This window comes from Oreochromis aureus, linkage group 12 (genome assembly GCF_013358895.1).
Source record: "Oreochromis aureus strain Israel breed Guangdong linkage group 12, ZZ_aureus, whole genome shotgun sequence".
NCBI lineage: Eukaryota > Metazoa > Chordata > Actinopteri > Cichliformes > Cichlidae > Oreochromis > Oreochromis aureus.
This window is the reverse complement of record NC_052953.1, coordinates 3,166,640-3,183,978: the sequence shown is the minus strand read 5'-3', so window position 1 is coordinate 3,183,978 and position 17,339 is coordinate 3,166,640. Positions and strand designations below refer to the sequence as shown.

General features: G+C 42.3%; 1 protein-coding gene across 2 annotated transcripts in view; it reads right to left on the bottom strand.

Annotated features, from left to right (window-relative positions):
• Positions 1-1,246: 1,246 nt before the first annotated feature.
• Positions 1,247-17,339, bottom strand: part of smarca2 (SWI/SNF related, matrix associated, actin dependent regulator of chromatin, subfamily a, member 2) — a 58,808-nt gene continuing 42,715 nt past the window's right edge. For both annotated transcript variants that reach the window (XM_031756574.2, XM_039621144.1), the window contains 6 exons: positions 15,578-15,798; positions 10,548-10,653; positions 10,044-10,145; positions 9,649-9,778; positions 9,017-9,150; positions 1,247-4,870 (listed from right to left, as the gene is read on the bottom strand). In XM_031756574.2, coding sequence (XP_031612434.1) covers positions 4,835-4,870; positions 9,017-9,150; positions 9,649-9,778; positions 10,044-10,145; positions 10,548-10,653; positions 15,578-15,798 — 729 coding nt within the window. In that variant the 3' untranslated portion in view covers positions 1,247-4,834. The remainder of the gene's footprint in view (positions 4,871-9,016; positions 9,151-9,648; positions 9,779-10,043; positions 10,146-10,547; positions 10,654-15,577; positions 15,799-17,339) is intronic.

Below are 17,339 nucleotides of genomic sequence, written 5' to 3'. Positions count from 1 at the left end.
TGCTCTCAAAGCAACTGATGGAGTAGAGTTAGCAATAAGTTAGCCGTCTACAGTACATGCACAGACAGAAGCAAATAGAGATTCTTGCACAAACAGTGATAAAGTTGCCTATGGTGATAAATCAGAGATTAACTGTAAAATGACACATGCATATAACCATATAGGAATGAACCAAGTCCATCACAGGTGAGTTGCGCTCATCGGTGCAGGCGGACTCAGACAGGTAACATGGTGGCAACCTGTCTGCAAACCTTCACCAGGCTGTCAAAGCAATCCTTTGGAGACAGGTTGCCTCCAACCAGGCGGCCTGTGCGATCACCATCGACTATATCACTACAATAACATTTAAAGTCATTTCTGTAACAACTTTATGTGACATCACCAAAGGGGGTGTGGCTTAGTAAGGTCAGATTTTAATAAATACTTTTTAGAGTGGGCGGGTTTTTGTTAACATATTCAAATTCTGTGATGGTGTTCAACCTTATTTTCCCAACATGAGGTTTCTGTCATATCTGTGCACGGTATGGTTACGGTGGCCCTGAGAGGTCAAACGTATTCTAACCTATGAAAACACCAACAAATACAAAAAATGCAGCAAAAGCTAAAAAAAAAAGAAAATAAAGGGAGGAGCGCACTGAGACGTTCATGTAATACTGTAGATACAGTTTTCTATTAGCTGTTTACTGCTAAGCCCTCACAGCCACAGCTGCTCCGTCACATTAATGTCTCCCCAAAAACACTCCTGTTGTATTTTAAAGTATTTTTCTATTTCCTGCTGATGCCTTTGACCTCTCAGGCTAAACGGACGTGGGACAGCTGCCTTCCATCAGGCTGGGAGCTCAAAGTGACATAAATTGAAGCAATTTTGAAAAACAAACAAACATTTTGAGGTTTCTTTTATTTGTGCAGAGTACGTCCTGACAGCATTAAAAGCCTTGAAATAAAAATCTTCTGAAACATTCCTAATCACGTGGGAGTTGAACGGTATTTATAAAATAACTGCGTCAGTTGAAAACCACTGAGGTTACGCTGCTCGTTAAGAAGAACAGCACATTCAGATATTTCATATTTCATGACTTTTGCAGTTCTCCCTAATTAAAGAGTCTGAGTTTTATAACCGAAAACAGATGAATTTCAGGAGTTTGACGAGTTTTTAAACTAAAGTGTCAGAATAAAGGTGAGCGGCAACATCGGCAACACAAACACAACAAACAGCAAAAGGCAAAGAAAAACCAGAGACGCGATCTTTGTGTTGAAATCAGTGATGTTTATTTGCCCTGGGCTATGAGATACAACCACAAAGACACTGTGCAAAGAAAGCAAAGATTAAGTCACACTTACGGAGAGTCGGCAAGCACATATTACACAAAGTGATATATCTGCATGTGCACGGTATACTGTCAAGAGTGCATGCTACAAATAACACATAAACAATAAAATGAGGGCTTAGAACTAATTCACAAGCAACACAAACACCTCAACAAACCGACACATCGTCTCATTAATCTCATAATACTGTTTTCTTTGTAGTAATTCAGGCCGTTACCAACCCGTCAGACTCGGTTTGTTACATTTATTTTTCAGATTTTTATGATTTCATTTTCTATTTTTTGCAAAACGACTGTAACATGTATTCAGACGCTACATTTACCGCTACGACAGAATCCTGTTTCATTCCCCGAAGCGAGATGTTTCCCCGTGAAACTCTACGAGCTTTCTACGTAGAAAATAGCTCCAACAAAACAAGAAAATTAATGCGACAACGCTGTGATACAGAAAATCTTAAAAACATTAGAAGGAAGAAGACATGAACCACGTGCACCTCCCTAAATGATGTGCGATTATATTTTTCTTACTGGAAGCGGTTAAAAAAGCGTTCGACATTTATGGCTGTGTCAAGTTCATCTGTCAGCTATAGACGCAGGTTTTTATCTGCCTGTGCTTTCACAATCGTGTAGTCGCGTTATTGACTGTTTGCTAAGCCCCGCCCTCCTGTTACAGTTACTGACATGAGTATAGAAACACATGAGTGCAGCTCTGCTCCCGCCAGCTAATCCAGAAAGTTATTAGCCAGTATTTAAAGAGCCTTTTTATTTTGTTTGGATATTTAAGTTACAACAGGGACATGGCGTCTCTGTACATGAGGCCTTGGTGATATCACAGTATTATAACATCCCCGGTATTTAGAAATGTCTACAGTATGATTTTAAATACCTTGAAAGAAGCAAATGTTCCTTTTTAAAAACAAAAAGCTGATGCAGAGAGTCTATATCTCAATGTGCAGGCAGGCTCTACTCATCAGCAGGGTGCTGAGCTCAGTGAGCTGTGAAAATCTGCAACTGCCGATCTTAAACTAACTAAACCTGTGAACTGTTTGGGAATTTTTAGAACTTCAAGGCTGATAAAGGTGATGCAGGGACACAGCTGAGCACTTCAGAAGGGAAGAACGCCATTTGTATCTCTGCAAACTGATAACATGTCATCAGGTCTCCAGGGAGAATCAGAGGAAGCAGTTAGTCTAGTTATGTGTCGGCTTTCCCTTACAGAGCCCGCATGCAACCAAATCATGTTCTACTAAAAGTACTTTCTTCTTCAAGGTACGGACACATTGCTTGTTTGCAGCATGCAGTAGAGCGTGTTCTGCCCTGCAGCCCTGGGTACCTAACAGTGAATCACTGTTGTAAACTGATGATGGGGCCAAACAGTAAGGGCAAGTGACATGAGACTGTTCGGGGAATCCCTCACACCACATAGCTACAAAGACGTCTATCAGCAGCTGCTCAGCATTTATCGACTGTTCAAACCAATGAAAACAATCATGGTAATTCCAAAGACTCAAAAAGCCTGCTCTAAGGAGGTTCAAAGACATGCTGGACCAACGGTACCAGCACAGCAGAGTACAGAGCAAAGGAAAAACACACTAATAATCAGCCTAGTGTTACTGTCTGTTTACATATTTCCACAGTTGCTGTGGCAGGTGAAAGAAAGGAGGCAGCTGTAGCTAATGAAGAACGAGATGTAGGAGAGCAGGAGGTGGAGGACAGCAGCCAACATGCTGCTTTGGGAGAGAGCAGGAGGAAGCTTTAAGGTGGTGCTGACGGAGCAGAAAGCAGAGAACAGGCCTTGTGTGAACTGTAACGTAATGCCTCAGCGTCAGGCTCAGAGGCTGATTAATATGTGATGACTAAAATCCCGTCTTAGTACTATGTGATCTATATAATATCCTGTTACTGTAGTTAAACATATAAGTAATCAGGTGTGTGAATGATGAAGCACACAGCTGTTCCTGATGTTGCAGCAGTACGCTGTGCTACTCAGCGAGCCCGCCACTGCTGCAGGACTGAGACTGAGCTGACATATCACATTTAGAGAGCTTACATAGAGCCCTCAGTCACTGATGGTAATAACAGGGATATCAGCGAGGATGTGCACGTGAGGATAGGATAGATAAAGAGGCTGAAGAGATAATTGTGTTCGAGGAAGTCCCCGATACGAGACAAAAGTGCATGTCCACAGACTGATGTGCACCCCGAGGGAGACGCTGGATTAAAGTACAGTTAGTGGCCAGAGTTTCAGAGCAGCTGGAAAACTCAGAAGTACCCCAACGTTCACCCACTCGTCACCTCTACCAGGTCAAGGTGGCTGTAGGCTGTCTGCACCACAGTGAAATCAACATCTCTCATTTTGCCACTCGTCAACATGAGCCCTGCGGGAGTTCTCCTCCTTTAAGATTCAAGCCCTCCCTGAGGCATTCGAGGCAGGTGAAACAACACGAACCCACTTTGGTTCCCGACAAACAGCGAAAGGCTTCATTGGAACCACGAGGACCCCGCCTGAAACCTCTGCCCATTTCTAGACTAAACCATGAGATTTAACTGGATTGTTCTATGATGAACAACAAAAGTGAACTTTGGGTTTCTCCACTGCATTCTTTACAGTTCTGAGAGAAAGTGTCGTAACTGTGGGCTCATCTGTGACACGCGGCTGCTCAGACTGTTACATGCTAACACAGACATGAGCCCAGCTTTCAACAGTTTGAGGACTTGGACTGGACTGTGGTAAAACACGCGATACAGACTGTTCCAAGCGCTGTGCAGCTAATGATTCCACTCACCCCACAGAAAAGGTGACCTCAGCCTGGGCCAGTTAGCAGGTGTCAGCTTCTTGGAGGAGCACACACACTGACAGCGTGTTTAATCTACACACTGAGGCATTAACTATTAAATCTTTTACTTACTTTCATATTTATTTCGTACAAGCTTAAAAAAGCCTAGCTGTGATTGGACAGACGCTGCGCGTGGGAGGGGTTAAGCTAACGGTCAGTTGGTCTACATTTGGCACGGCACACGTTAAAAACAATAAATCCAAAACTTAAAAAACTGATTGCCATTTCTCCAAATTAGCTTTGATTTCACTGGTGATACATATTTTTGTTTTATTTGACTTTTTAAAAATCAGGAAACTGAGGGTTTTTTTTTAAAGTGCAAGCAAGCGATTACAAACAAAGCAAAAGCGATAATAGGATGATCAATGTGTTTTTTTCTTTTTTGTACATTTTTTGTGTGTTTTGTTAAAGCACGTAGTTAAAAAATATACTACAAAATTGTCTTAAAAAGAGAAATATAAGCTGATTGGTATTGCTGTATGTTATCGATTGTTAGTAATACATTTCTAAGCTGGTGGGAGAGGAGATGAGAATACACCCTACAGACACACACAGAAGACAAACGGAGCAAAGTTTAAGGAACATGAACCTGAACAACAGCAATGGAAGATATCGTCCTTTGTTTCTAAGTGCTGTAAACAATATCCTCGCGCCCTTGCTTCTCCTTCGTCACTCGTCATCACTTTTGCTCTTGTCTGATTGATCCTGCAGAGACAAAGAGAAGAAGAGTGTTAAGAACGAGGAAGATTAAGAGGCAGAGGATGCAGCAAAGCAGCAACGAGAGGCAGAGCGGCCTGTCGCAACACAACAACGCTGAAATAAGAACTCTCTCAGAGGAAAAAGAGGTGTGACGGCGACGTCTTCACATCTTTCCCTGTTCTGAAGCTAACGAGGAGAGCAGTGAAGGAGTGAGGCGAGTCAGACAAGGCTGTCCTGTGAAGAGACTCCGTCAGGGCAGAGCGTGCTCCCACCACAGCCGGCAGACAGCTGATGAAATCGCTGCATTCATATTCATGGAGTAACGTGAAGGCTCCGAGCTCAGCCAACATAAGACACTCAAACACTCAGCAGTTCAGCATCATAAATAAAAACACTGATGCAACACCTGGACAAAGGTAAGCTGCTCACTTACGCTGAAAAATACACTAAGACGGTCCTTCTGAAATAGTGCCCCCACCCGGGGAACACGGACTGGCATACAGTGTAATTGCACATCCACTACAGTAGGTGGCGGGGTTCTTAGGATCTGTACTTTACTTGAGCAGTTAATGTTGCAGATCAATTTAAATGTATTTATTGATTTTGTTTAATTTTATTTTTCAGAATCAAATGGTTCAAAAAATGTTTATAATTTGAAGAAGGATTTTTTTTCAGGCAAATCGATGCACTTTATCTGTAGTAGTAGTTTAGAGAGTTGCAGTACTACTACATGTACTTTAAATCTTTTCTGTTACAAAGTAAACAACATTGATAAAGTCAGTCTTTGTTTTAAGTTGATCTATATTTCTTTCTTTTTTGTTTTCTTTAATGTTAATAAGGATACAATGTTATGCAGAAATGTACTTATAATAACAATTTTATAGACAAATGATACTATTTATAGCCACGGGGGGAGTGGGCGGGGCGTGAAATGTTTTCTTCTTCCTCAGGGGGCGTAACAGAAAATAATGGAGAAGCACTGCACTGAGGCATCTATGATATGAAGGTGGTGCAAATGCTGACATGTAATCACATAAAAACCCAACGTTGTTGCTCTTAAGATGGATTGAAAACAGTCACGCAGATCCAGTGAGACAGATTTAAAGGCTTTTATGATGCTTGTAGTAAATTAAATTAGCCGTGCGTGGTACTGCCCGCACTGCTGCTTTCATTTTACGTCAGAGCTGCATTTTTATTCACCAAAACTTGGTCAGATTTCCTGCGATACTCGTCTGTTCTCTGGTTTCTGAAGCTGTTCACATAAAATCAGCATTTCTCAGCCAACTCTTACGGACCGTAAGTGAACGTGGAGCCACACAATAATACAGAGTCCCTTATACTGCATTTCAACTGGCTGCTGACGGAAACGTTCCTGGGATCCTACAGAGCGACCCATGAACTTCCTTTATGTCGGGTTGAGACCACACAATATCAGCCTAATGGTGTCCATGATTAAAAAATAAAAATGTCAAATGAATGTTGTGAAGGAAGAATCAACTTGTTAGATGGCAAACGCCTGACTCAGTGACGACTGTCGTGTGAGCCCAGGAAAAGACGCTCGCTTAGTTCCAGCATGAGTAACATTTTGGCTGTAGTTTGGTGACTTTATGGAAAAAGATAGATGAAAATAAAATAATCTAAAATAAAATAAACTTCTGACCAGGGTAAGTCAATCAGGATTAGCTGGCAGCAATGAGGTACCACGGCCACCCCTCGGCCTCCCAGTAGATGCACCCATGGTATAAAAGTTGACCTCTGACCTTGAAGTCAAGATCACTGGGATTCAAACTCATTCAAGATTTTTAGTACGTTCACCTATGGTATCAACTGAAAGTCCTACATCACCTCGTTCTCACGGTATGGCACAATAAATGGAGAATATATACGTGTTTTACCTCTCGATGTATTCGACTATACATCAGTGTGTTTTACATGCACTTTTTACACACTGCTCCACAAACAAGCCCTGTTTAAGAATTATTTAGGACTCATTTACATCCTTCCGATAAACAGGTCCTTTGGGTCTTCAGATGTGCGATTTGGCTTTTAAGTGAGCGGCAAACGCCGCGTCAACACAGATAAAAGACATGCTGGCTGACGAGGAATTAAATGGTGCTTTACGGAGCTTTGTGACTGTCGGTATATGAGACCAAAGCCCAGGGGAAGCTCACTCTATATGACGCGAGTAAACAGTGAATTTGGAAAGATGGATTTCAAAGACTTTGAGTGTGATTGCATCAGATGATTTACAAAGACGTTAAAATCTTCAAAATCTTATCCCACGAGATCAATGAAACTTTGAACTTTTTCCCTGTTTGAGTGGCTGAAGCTGCCTGTATGTGCTACATCTTATTCCTGCTGCTGTACCGAGCTAACTTCAGGAGAAACTCCTATAATTTGTGACCACAGAACAGCGTTTATGTGGCCTCATCGTGGTTTTATTCACGTATAGAACAGACAAAGGAGCAGAAAGAAAGAGGAGAGGGGAGGATACAAGGTGTATTTGATAGTGGGCACAGACGTGGTGCCTACCACAGCTTTCATTTCACATTTCGGGCTGAACAAACTGAGCAAAGCGGAGGATAAACACAGCAGAAGGTGGATAGTACCGAACTGAACTTCATTATCTACATAAACCTTAACATGTGCTCATTTGGTTTCACATAAGTACACTACAAGTTTTTATCCTTTTATTCTACAGAAGATTTAATGACAGCCAACAGCTGCTGATGGACCTGAACCACCTGTGTCGGCAACAGAAGTACAATTATTTTACAACTGCAATTAATTATTTTGCATTATTCACTAGAGATGGACCGATCTGATATTACGTATCGGTATCGGTCCGATACTGACCTAAATTACTGGATCGGATATCGGCGAGAAATAAAAAATGTAATCCGATCCATTAAATATCAAAAAAAGCACCTCACAAAACTTGCGACACGGCGTAACTCGGCTCATAACCGTAGCACGTTGCAGCAGTGTGCTCACGTGATAGAGCGGCTGTGTGTATTTGTAGCCTCGCTACCAAACCAGCATTTCATCTCCGAGGAAGTTATCCCAGAGAAGTAAAGCAAGTAAATCTCTGAATGTTTGTAAAGCGTTCCCACGTTAAGTCTTGTTTTATGGCCGACACTTTGCTGCTACTTTAGTCAGAAAGATCAATGATCAGCTGATCGGCTTTTCTGTCGGGAGTCCGTCTCTCTTCTTTGTTTTTGGCCCACTTTGCACCAGAAAGAGGAAACCAGCGGCGGAACAACAGCAGCACGTTTAAGCTTGATAAGCTGTTGTTAGAATTTATTTAATATTACTTTCTACACCAGGATCCTTTTCTACGTAGCTGACGGCTGGTAACTGTGCAGGGGCGGATCTAGCAAAGTGTAGCCAGGGGGCGATAGGGCATGAACAGGAAAAGGGGGCACAAAGACATACTTTTCTTTCTTATTCTCATTTAAAATGTCTAGCTTTTAATAAATAATTATCTGAATCTTACACCCAAAGTTTTAATCTGATGTAAAATATATAGAAGTCCATTACTGTATATAGTAACTGTTAAGTCTAATATACCCTAGTAAGCTATAGTACTTTTTCCTTTGGGAAGGTACCATCTGTGCATTCTGCAATTCTGTTGAAGAAAGATGTTGAATCTATTTAATTATTCTTGAAAAATAATTTGTTTCTGTGCATTTTTTCACACTGCATCAAATTAAAGTTGATTACGTCGATTAAGCATCATGAGGTGGAGGGTGGGGGGGTTCCCTATTAGTTAGGTTGCTTAATATTTCTGCTAAGTACTCTTTAAAATACCAGAATAGGGAGGATGGAGCAGGTTTAAGTTTATTAGATTGATCAGTGTTGCTGAACTATGAAATATTTTGGGTGCAGTGTATTTTTTACATGCAGGTATAACAGAATAACTTTAGTGTTGTTGTTTATTTAAACTTGAGTATGAACTTATACAAAATGCAGCAAGATATTAAAAAAACAGTTTTATTGATTAAAAAACACACTATATCGGATTCATATCGGTATCGGCAGATATCCAAATTTATGATATCGGTATCGGACATAAAAAAGTGGTATCGTGCCATCTCTATTATTCACATCAACCATGAGACAACCCGAGTGGCTGACTGCGCAGTGACCTACATTATCATCCTGGTCCTCGTCGCTGTCGTCGTCGCTGACCACCGGCTTGGCCTTCCCTCGGCTCTGCCTCTTCTTGCCTTTGTCGTGGCCGCGTGCCTCCCTGCTCAGCTTGATCTTTACCCGCACTGACTTGGCTGAAACACGGGAGAAACGTGAACACAGTCTTACACCGCTTCCCTTCAGCATGTTTGAGAATAAAAACTACGATATCCTGTTTAACCTAACATATTAGAGATGAAACTATTTGTTGAACGTTTAGCTGACATGGTAGATTTTTATGTTGGATGCCCTTCCTAATGCAGGTCTGTCAGGGATTTGTGTTGATACTCATGTGGATCCTTCATCTCATTCTTACTCAATCTTTCAGGTGTCATTACTGCAGATCAGCTGTAGTTTGTGGTTTTAAATGCTTATTCATTCACAATAAATGTCCTCCCTTAATAATGACTCACTCCTAAGTCTAAAACGTAATTTTCGTCTCCTCCTTTTGAAGTCAGCAGCAGTGCACGTGGCTCCCGCTGGGATGGCACTGATATCAAACCTGAGCAGCGTTCGCCAGGTTTGCACTGAGACAACAAAAGGTTGCTGATGTGTGTGTGTGTTGGTACGCGTAGCCACAAAGTGCGTCTTACCCTCGGCCTCTGAGTCATCGTCGTCGTCCTCCTCCTCCTCGTCACTGTCATCATCGCTGTCATCGTCCTTGGCGATCTTCTGTCTGGCGCTCTTGAAAACAGACTGAAGAACGATGGAGTCCTCGTATATCTGCGGGGGGGTGTAGAGTTCATTTTAGGCTAGCTCAGTGCTAATAACTATAACACAATGTGTTTGCAAACGAGCTCGAGTCTGACAGAACAGGAGCCGATCGAAGCACAGCGAGCTCCGTCTAGCCAAGATTCTGAGGGGAAAGCCGTCACCGAACAAACAGCTGGCCCTGCCTACACACAATCATTCTAACCATATATAAATATATAAAGCTACTCTAGCGAAGTCCAAGAATACCAATAAAGCCCACAGCAGGGTTTCTGACCTGGGATCCCTCCAAGTTGAAGGTCTGTGCGTTTTGACAGAGCAGCATCACGTCCTTCTCCAGGTCCCCCACATTCCTGTATTTATGGTTTCTCACACGTTCCTGTTGAAAGACAAAAACAAAACAGCGGCACTGAGCGACGCCTACATCCACACGGGTCGCACAACCTTAAACTACACTGACGTCAGGCTTCACCGTCTGCCCTTCCTTTCAAACCCATCATGACACAAAGCTCCATGGACGGTGAATTTACCGGATTATTTGAGTAACAGAGAGAAGAGCTGAATGGTAAAATACCAAAAACTGTTGGAACTAAATGAAAACAAATAGATTATCCCAAACAGAAAGTTCTTTCATCTTTTTAAATACATTTAAGGAGTTTCTCATCTTACTGAGTATTCTCTTCTATTAAAGGACCTGTAGTTATGATTCTCAGCCCTTTCTTTCCCACCACTAACCCATCCCTCCTTTGCACAAATTAATGGATCATCTTAGATAACGAACCTTGATTTTTTTGAAGTCCACAGGTTTCCGGATCAGCTCGTAATATTCTGGGAGTTCCTTCCTGGATGGAAGCTGGACAAACACCTCACTGAGTTGCCTTCCAGAGCTGGAAAAACAAAAATAGCAGTTTGCATGCTGTCAAACTCTACTGCACACTAACACTGCCGGTGCTATCTATCACAGACCAACAGCACACAAACTGCAGTCATCACAACGCTGCAACAAAGAGCGAGCGCAGGAAGCCTCGTGGGACGGATGCTGCCGTCAGACTGCTGTAGTGTTTCTAATAAAACGAGACCAACTGGGTGTAAATGTTACTTTAGGTCTCATTTAAGGACACCTTCACAAGCGAACATGAGAACACGGACATCACATTATAGGCTTGTTATATTTATCCTTCTACAAAAAATATTAATAATTTTAAGATCCACATCATTGTGGGCAGTTATTCCTTTCTGCTTTCAGGCCTCTCTCCTCTGCCGCCTGCTCCCAGCTTGGACACTTTAAACGCTCCTTGTTGATAAAGCATATAGTTAAACCTGGATCAGGTGACCCTGCACAATCCTTTAGTTACACTGACACAGGTTCAGACTGCTGGGGGACATTTCTTCACTCCTCTCCTCTTTTAAATATGCATGTTTATTTTTCACTACAGCATTTGTCATTTCTCTCACATAGTGTGTTTTGTTTTTATCTCTCTATGGCAGGGTGGGGAGCTCCAGGCCTCTGCAGCCGGTGTCCTGCAGGTTTTAGATCTCACCCTGGGTCAACACACCTGAATCACATGATTAGTTCATTACCAGGCCTCTGGAGAGCTTGAAGACATTTAAATCAGCTGTGTTGGATCAAGGACACATCTAAAACCTGCAGACACCGGCCCTCGAGGCCTGGAGTTGCCCACCCCTGCTCTATTGTCTCCTTTTTGACCCTACAACTGGTCATGGCAGATGGCTGTCCATACCTGAGGTTTCTTCCAGATAAAGGGGAGTTTTTCCTTCCCACTATTGCCAAGTGCTGCTCACATTAAATCATCTAATTGTTTCGACTTCTCTCTTATACTGTAGGGCACAGGTGTCGAACTCCAGGCCTCGAGGGCCGGTGTCCTGCAGGTTTTACATGTGTCCTTGATCCAACACAGCTGATTCAAATGGCTAAATGACCTCCTCAACATGTCTTGAAGTTATCCAGAAGCCTGGTAATGAACTAATCATTTGATTCAGGTGTGTTGACCCAGGGTGTTATCTAAAACCTGCAGGACACCGGCCCTCGAGGCCTGGAGTTCGACACCCCTGCTGTAGGGTCTTTACCTTTAGCTGAGGGCCCAACAGCAGGCACATGGAGAAGTGAGATAAAACATTTTGTCGGACTGAACAGCAAACTTAGCACACGCAGAAGGAAAAAGGAGAACAAATAATGACTTTAACGAAGGGAGAAGTTAATTACTGTGATTTACGTTGATGACAATCATCAGCATTAGTGTCTGCAGACATCGGTCTTTTCTCCAGCTGACACAAACCTCTGTGGGAGGGTCACTCCTGTCAGAAAGGTTCATATTCTACTACACATGACTGATAAAGTGACTACTGCAAAAAGAATTACCAAAGACTTTTATTTTCCTGAACACAGAAACATTACTTCCCATCAGAGAGGTTTTGGCTTTCACCCAAAGCAAAACCACCAGAGCTGGAACAAAATTCATTTTAAAGCAGTTAGATTAGAAGTCAGATGCTAAAATATTACTTTATTAAATGGCCAGAAATAACAAGTGTTTGGGTCAGTTTAAAGTTAGCAAAGCAAACAACAAAGAGTTGGAAGGACCTCAGAGTGCCAAGAGTCAGAAAGAAGTGAATTTGGAGATCAGGAGGGAAAAACGAGACAAGCGCAGAGCTGTAACAGGTAACAGAGCTGAAACCATCTGACGTACGAGCCATTTTCATAGATACCCCCGAGTACAGAGGCCCTCTCTGAACACAGAAAGTAAAATGCCAGCAGTAATCAAACTTTACTCAAAGTATCCAGTAGTATTTTACACCCTGATATATCCACTTATTTTCCTGCTAGAAGATATTTAAGGTAATTATTATAAACTAGATCTGTTGAGTCTTCTGACGCGATATCCAACACACAGCTGCAGCAGTGAGCCTGCGGTACCGGTGTGCACAAAGACCGACGGCGGCGTCTTTACCTGCAGTTCCTCCAGAGTTTGTGAAAATAGAAAAGAGAGATAAGGAGGATGAGGAGAGCCCAGCATTCATGTTTGGATTAAGTTAGCGTGGTAAACGCGGGCGCGCCGTTGCTCCTGTCACTAAGATCAACTCATCTGCATTCGTAAGAAAACACAGAGGCGACTTTTCTGTCAAATTATTAATGTCTAATATTATCTGTTAGATTCTGCCAGCACTGACTTCCCTTCTTTTTGTGTACTTGGCAGAAACACTAACATTTCAGGCTGTTCAGACAAAGTGGGATTATTTTTAAGGATCTCCTTGTGGCTTCTTTGGCCGTCGGTCAGGCTTCATCAATCATTTTATACCAGGCCAGCTCTTAAAAAGAAGGAAAAATACTGAAATCCCAGATCAGCTGTGAAAAGTTCTTCAGAGTAAAAGAACAAGACATACTTTTAGACTTAATTTTGACATTAAATGGTAAATGGCCTGTATTTGTATAGTGCTTTACTAGCCCCTAAGGACCCCAAAGTGCTTTACACATCCAGTCATCCCCCCATTCACACACACATTCACACACTTAAATCTGCAGTCATTAATTTAGGAGTTCAAGGGGAAAAAATACAAGCAACTAAGAGATGACGCTCCACAGCATCGATCATGGGACAGCGTTTTCACTGTTCTCGCTCAGCTGCCTGAATCCAAAGGGCTCACAATAGTCGGAGGCCAGTGAGATTAACATTTAAACAGTTTGGATTAACTTAGTGAGCTGTCCAGTTTGTGACACCAGGAAAATAAATGGATAACTTTGTAGAAATAAAGCAGCCAAAAACAGTCACAATAACACAAGCAGCAGAACAGCTGAGCTTCAAGGCTCCTGAATATGGTAGCACGGTGCGTCAGACTGTGCTGTGTAAACTGAAACCACAGGGATGGATGGAGGGTTCAGGATGGGTTTAATATCTTTGATGTATGACGCCTATCAAGCCCAGCAAGAAAGACTTAAGCAAACACACTCAACTGCTGACTTCCATCAAAGAGCTGGGGTTGGAGTGGAAATGTGACGGTGAAGCTTCTTGATGGAAAAACGACTATTAATTTAGAAACCAACTGTTCTGTGCGCGACGTATCATATTTGGAAACCACAGGTGTTGCCAAACAAGCCTTAACCTGTTCTCTGGATGCTGCTGCTGCCTCCACTGAGGAGATAAACATTAATTACATTTCAGCAACAGATTCAACTCCACCCGCATTTGCTTCAAGCAATGTGGAGGCACACTTTGTTTTATTAGGAAACATCGCTGTAACCCAGGGATCCAAAGTCCTGCATTGGAAATTTCAAATTCTGCCCCAGTCAAGTGTGGAGAGAGGAGAGCCAGAGTCGTGATTGAGATGCTCCAACCATCAACAGGGAGAGGAAAGAATTCGACTTCTGGAAAGGCAGGTAGCAGTTTCCTGGAAAAGCTTCAGCCGAGCAGTGAGCCAGTGCACTTCAGAGCAATGTGAACACAAATGCATATGTTCTGTCATGCATGGGTGGATGTCACAGGGAGATGCATGCTTGTGACTCTGCATGTGGGCAAAAAAGAAAGTATCCAGACACAACAAATCAGACGCACACTTATTTTCTTTGGCCTGTTGGGAAGAACCAATTCAAGGTTCCCGTTTCTCAGACATGACTTCACGTCTGCCGACCAGCGAGAAGGCTGTACTTTCCAATGGATAATCACGGCACTGTCTATTTGCTACACTCTCACAAACGGGGCCACCCTTTTGCATGCAAACGTAAATTTTACTGTAACCACGACAAGTTAACCTTCTCGGGTCAGTTCATGTACTGAGGGTAACACCTTCAAGCACCGAGCTCCTGGTTGGCTAGATTTTTAACAGAGGCTGAAGCAGCTCTTCTTCCGATTGGTTTCCCCACAGTCCCTGTGGCCTTTATGAGGGACTTGGTTTGGATACCGATGACCACGGGATGATCTGTTGGCCAATCTATTGATTTAAGTTTGACAGCAGCTCGCTCGCTTGCAAACAAAAGACAACAACAAAAACAAAAGCTTAATATTTGTTGATAAAAGAACTTAAAGGAACACTTTCCTTTGCTACAAATGAGGTGTTAGTCCAATACCCAGTTACCCTAAGACTGGAAGGTCCTACTCCTGTCCTATATTTGCTATGTAAGTAATTTTATTCCTTCCTCAGTGTCTCCACAGGATAAGCCCACTGCTCTGCTCCTATAAGCATTTTTACCAGTCAGACAGCCAAATGTAATCTGGCATGCATTCTTGTGTTTCTTTGCAGCTCCGGAGCTAAATGAATTATGCTGCAGAGTTCCTACAGCTCTGAAGAAATAAATATATGCATAAGAAGGTTGTCTAGTGTTTAGTGTGTAGGCCCGCTCTGAACGGAGAAAGTACAACTGCAATTAAAGTTTTAACAGCTTTAATGCTGTTGGTGTGAAATGAAAAATGAGGCAGTGCTTTATTTAAAGTCGTCTCATTTGGTAAGAACCTATTTGGACATTCCTCTATAACCACCATAATGTTCTACTCAACTTTATAACGTGTTAGCTTCCATATGTTATATGCTATGGAAATAACACTGAAAGACGAGTTACTAGAGTGTCTAATCAGATCAGCTATTATATATATCATCCAGCAAATTATTAGACTCATTTCTTTCATCCCAAAAGGCCTGGGCTGTTTGATGTGAAACACCTGTTTGATGCTGTTTTTCCTGAGTGGTCATACAATGCAAAGATGAATTGCTGGTATATTAACTGTATGATACTTTATCTCAAACATGCAGCAAGCTCATTTTTGCGTTTGCAAGATTTTCTGAAACTCTCGATGATCTCCTCACCCGTCTCTGTAGTTGATCACTGTATCAATGATGGCGTTCATTTGCTTGGTGAGTTTGGGCGGGTTGGGGGACAGCTTCTCTGCTGGCGGTCGTCCACGTCTCTTCTTGGCCTTTGCGCCTCCGTCCTCTCTGCCGGAGTCCTTGTCCTGACGTCTTTTGCGTTTGCGTTTTTTCAGCCGGATCTCCTCCTCCATCTCCTCCAGGTTTCCATCTTCAATCGCCTAAAACGTGAGAAGAGCCACAGCGGAGCTGAGGTCAATCCTACAGCAAGTATCTCAACAATGAAAACAAAGTGCAAAGATTCAGCGATTTCATTATCAGTGGTGCTGTTACACTGTATGACCAGCAGTGTTTTCACACTGGGCAGGATGCACTGCGCTCTGAAACCCATTATCTTTAATGACTGTTAAACGACGATCTGTTGTGACCCGAAAAATGTCAGTTTTTCTGAGACAACGGGAAGAAAAGCCACACAACTTGTTGTAGGTCGGCGAAAAGTGTCAAAATGTTTGACTTGTTAAGTTTCTTTGGAGCAATGTAAGAAAACTATTAAACCTCTTGATGTATTAAAGCACAGAGGTACAGAAAACCACGGCGGGAGGTTTTTGAAAGCTCGAGCTATGTAATCATTTAGGAGCAACATATGCTGCCAGACTGCAGAAACCTTTTTCAGGAAGACCCTGCTTATTTAAGCAAAACCATGCCAAATTGCATCCTTCGTGTCGCAGCCTGCCATTCAAACCCATCAGCTGTTGGACCCTTTAGTCATGTCCGTACAGCTTCATCAGTAAAATATTTACATACCCAGTGTGTCTTTTGTCCTGCCTCCCTCCCCTCATCCTTCACCCCTCGCCCCTCCCTGAGTCTGGTTCACTTGGAGGCTTCTTCCTGTTGAAAGGAAGTTCTTCCTTCCCACTGTTGCCAAGTGCTTGCTCATAGAGGGCCATGTGATTTGTTATTGTAGGTTCTTAACCTTACAACAAAGTGCCGAGAGGCGATTGTTCTTTTGATTTACAGCATTCAATTCAACGGAATTTATATAAAATAGAACTGAATTGAATTAAAGGTTTAGCCAATGACTGAATTCCAGACTGCCTCTGAAAATTTATACAATGTTCATATTTTGAAATTCACTCAGTACTTGTTGATATTTTATATGACTCGAACCATTTGAGTTGGGAATGCTTTGCTCCCTGACAAACGATTTCTATGTACATCACGTCTCTAGCTTTGTTATATTGCTTGTTTTTGTCCTTATCAGAAACAGACAGCCTAAAAGTTTTAAGTTGTTTTCTTTTAATTAACGTTCGTCTGAATCTCAGTTGACAGTGTTTCCAATATATTCTCACCTTGGCCTCAAACTTGCTTCTTTCTATTTTCGTTCTCCCACAGAAATGAGCTAAAGTCAATAAAATGGATCTGCCAGGCCTGAGTTTCTCTCCAGGGGAACATGTCACAGTTTATTTGCTGAGTGTTAATCGCTGCCTTTAGCATCAAATCAAGCAAAACTACAGCATGCAGTCATAATGAGACTTGGGTTAAACAGTTAGGTGCATATATATATTATTAAAGAGTATTGTCATTAGTGAGGCACTTTTAACTTACCTATCTGCTTTACAGTATTTCTGCAAATGCTGGCAGTGGCCAGTGCTACTCACAGTAGACACAGCTATGGTATTAATTTGAAAAGTCACAACCTTGAGGCCGAGGCCACTGAGACTTCAAACTCCTACATCACTTTGTTCTCGAGTTATCGCATTCA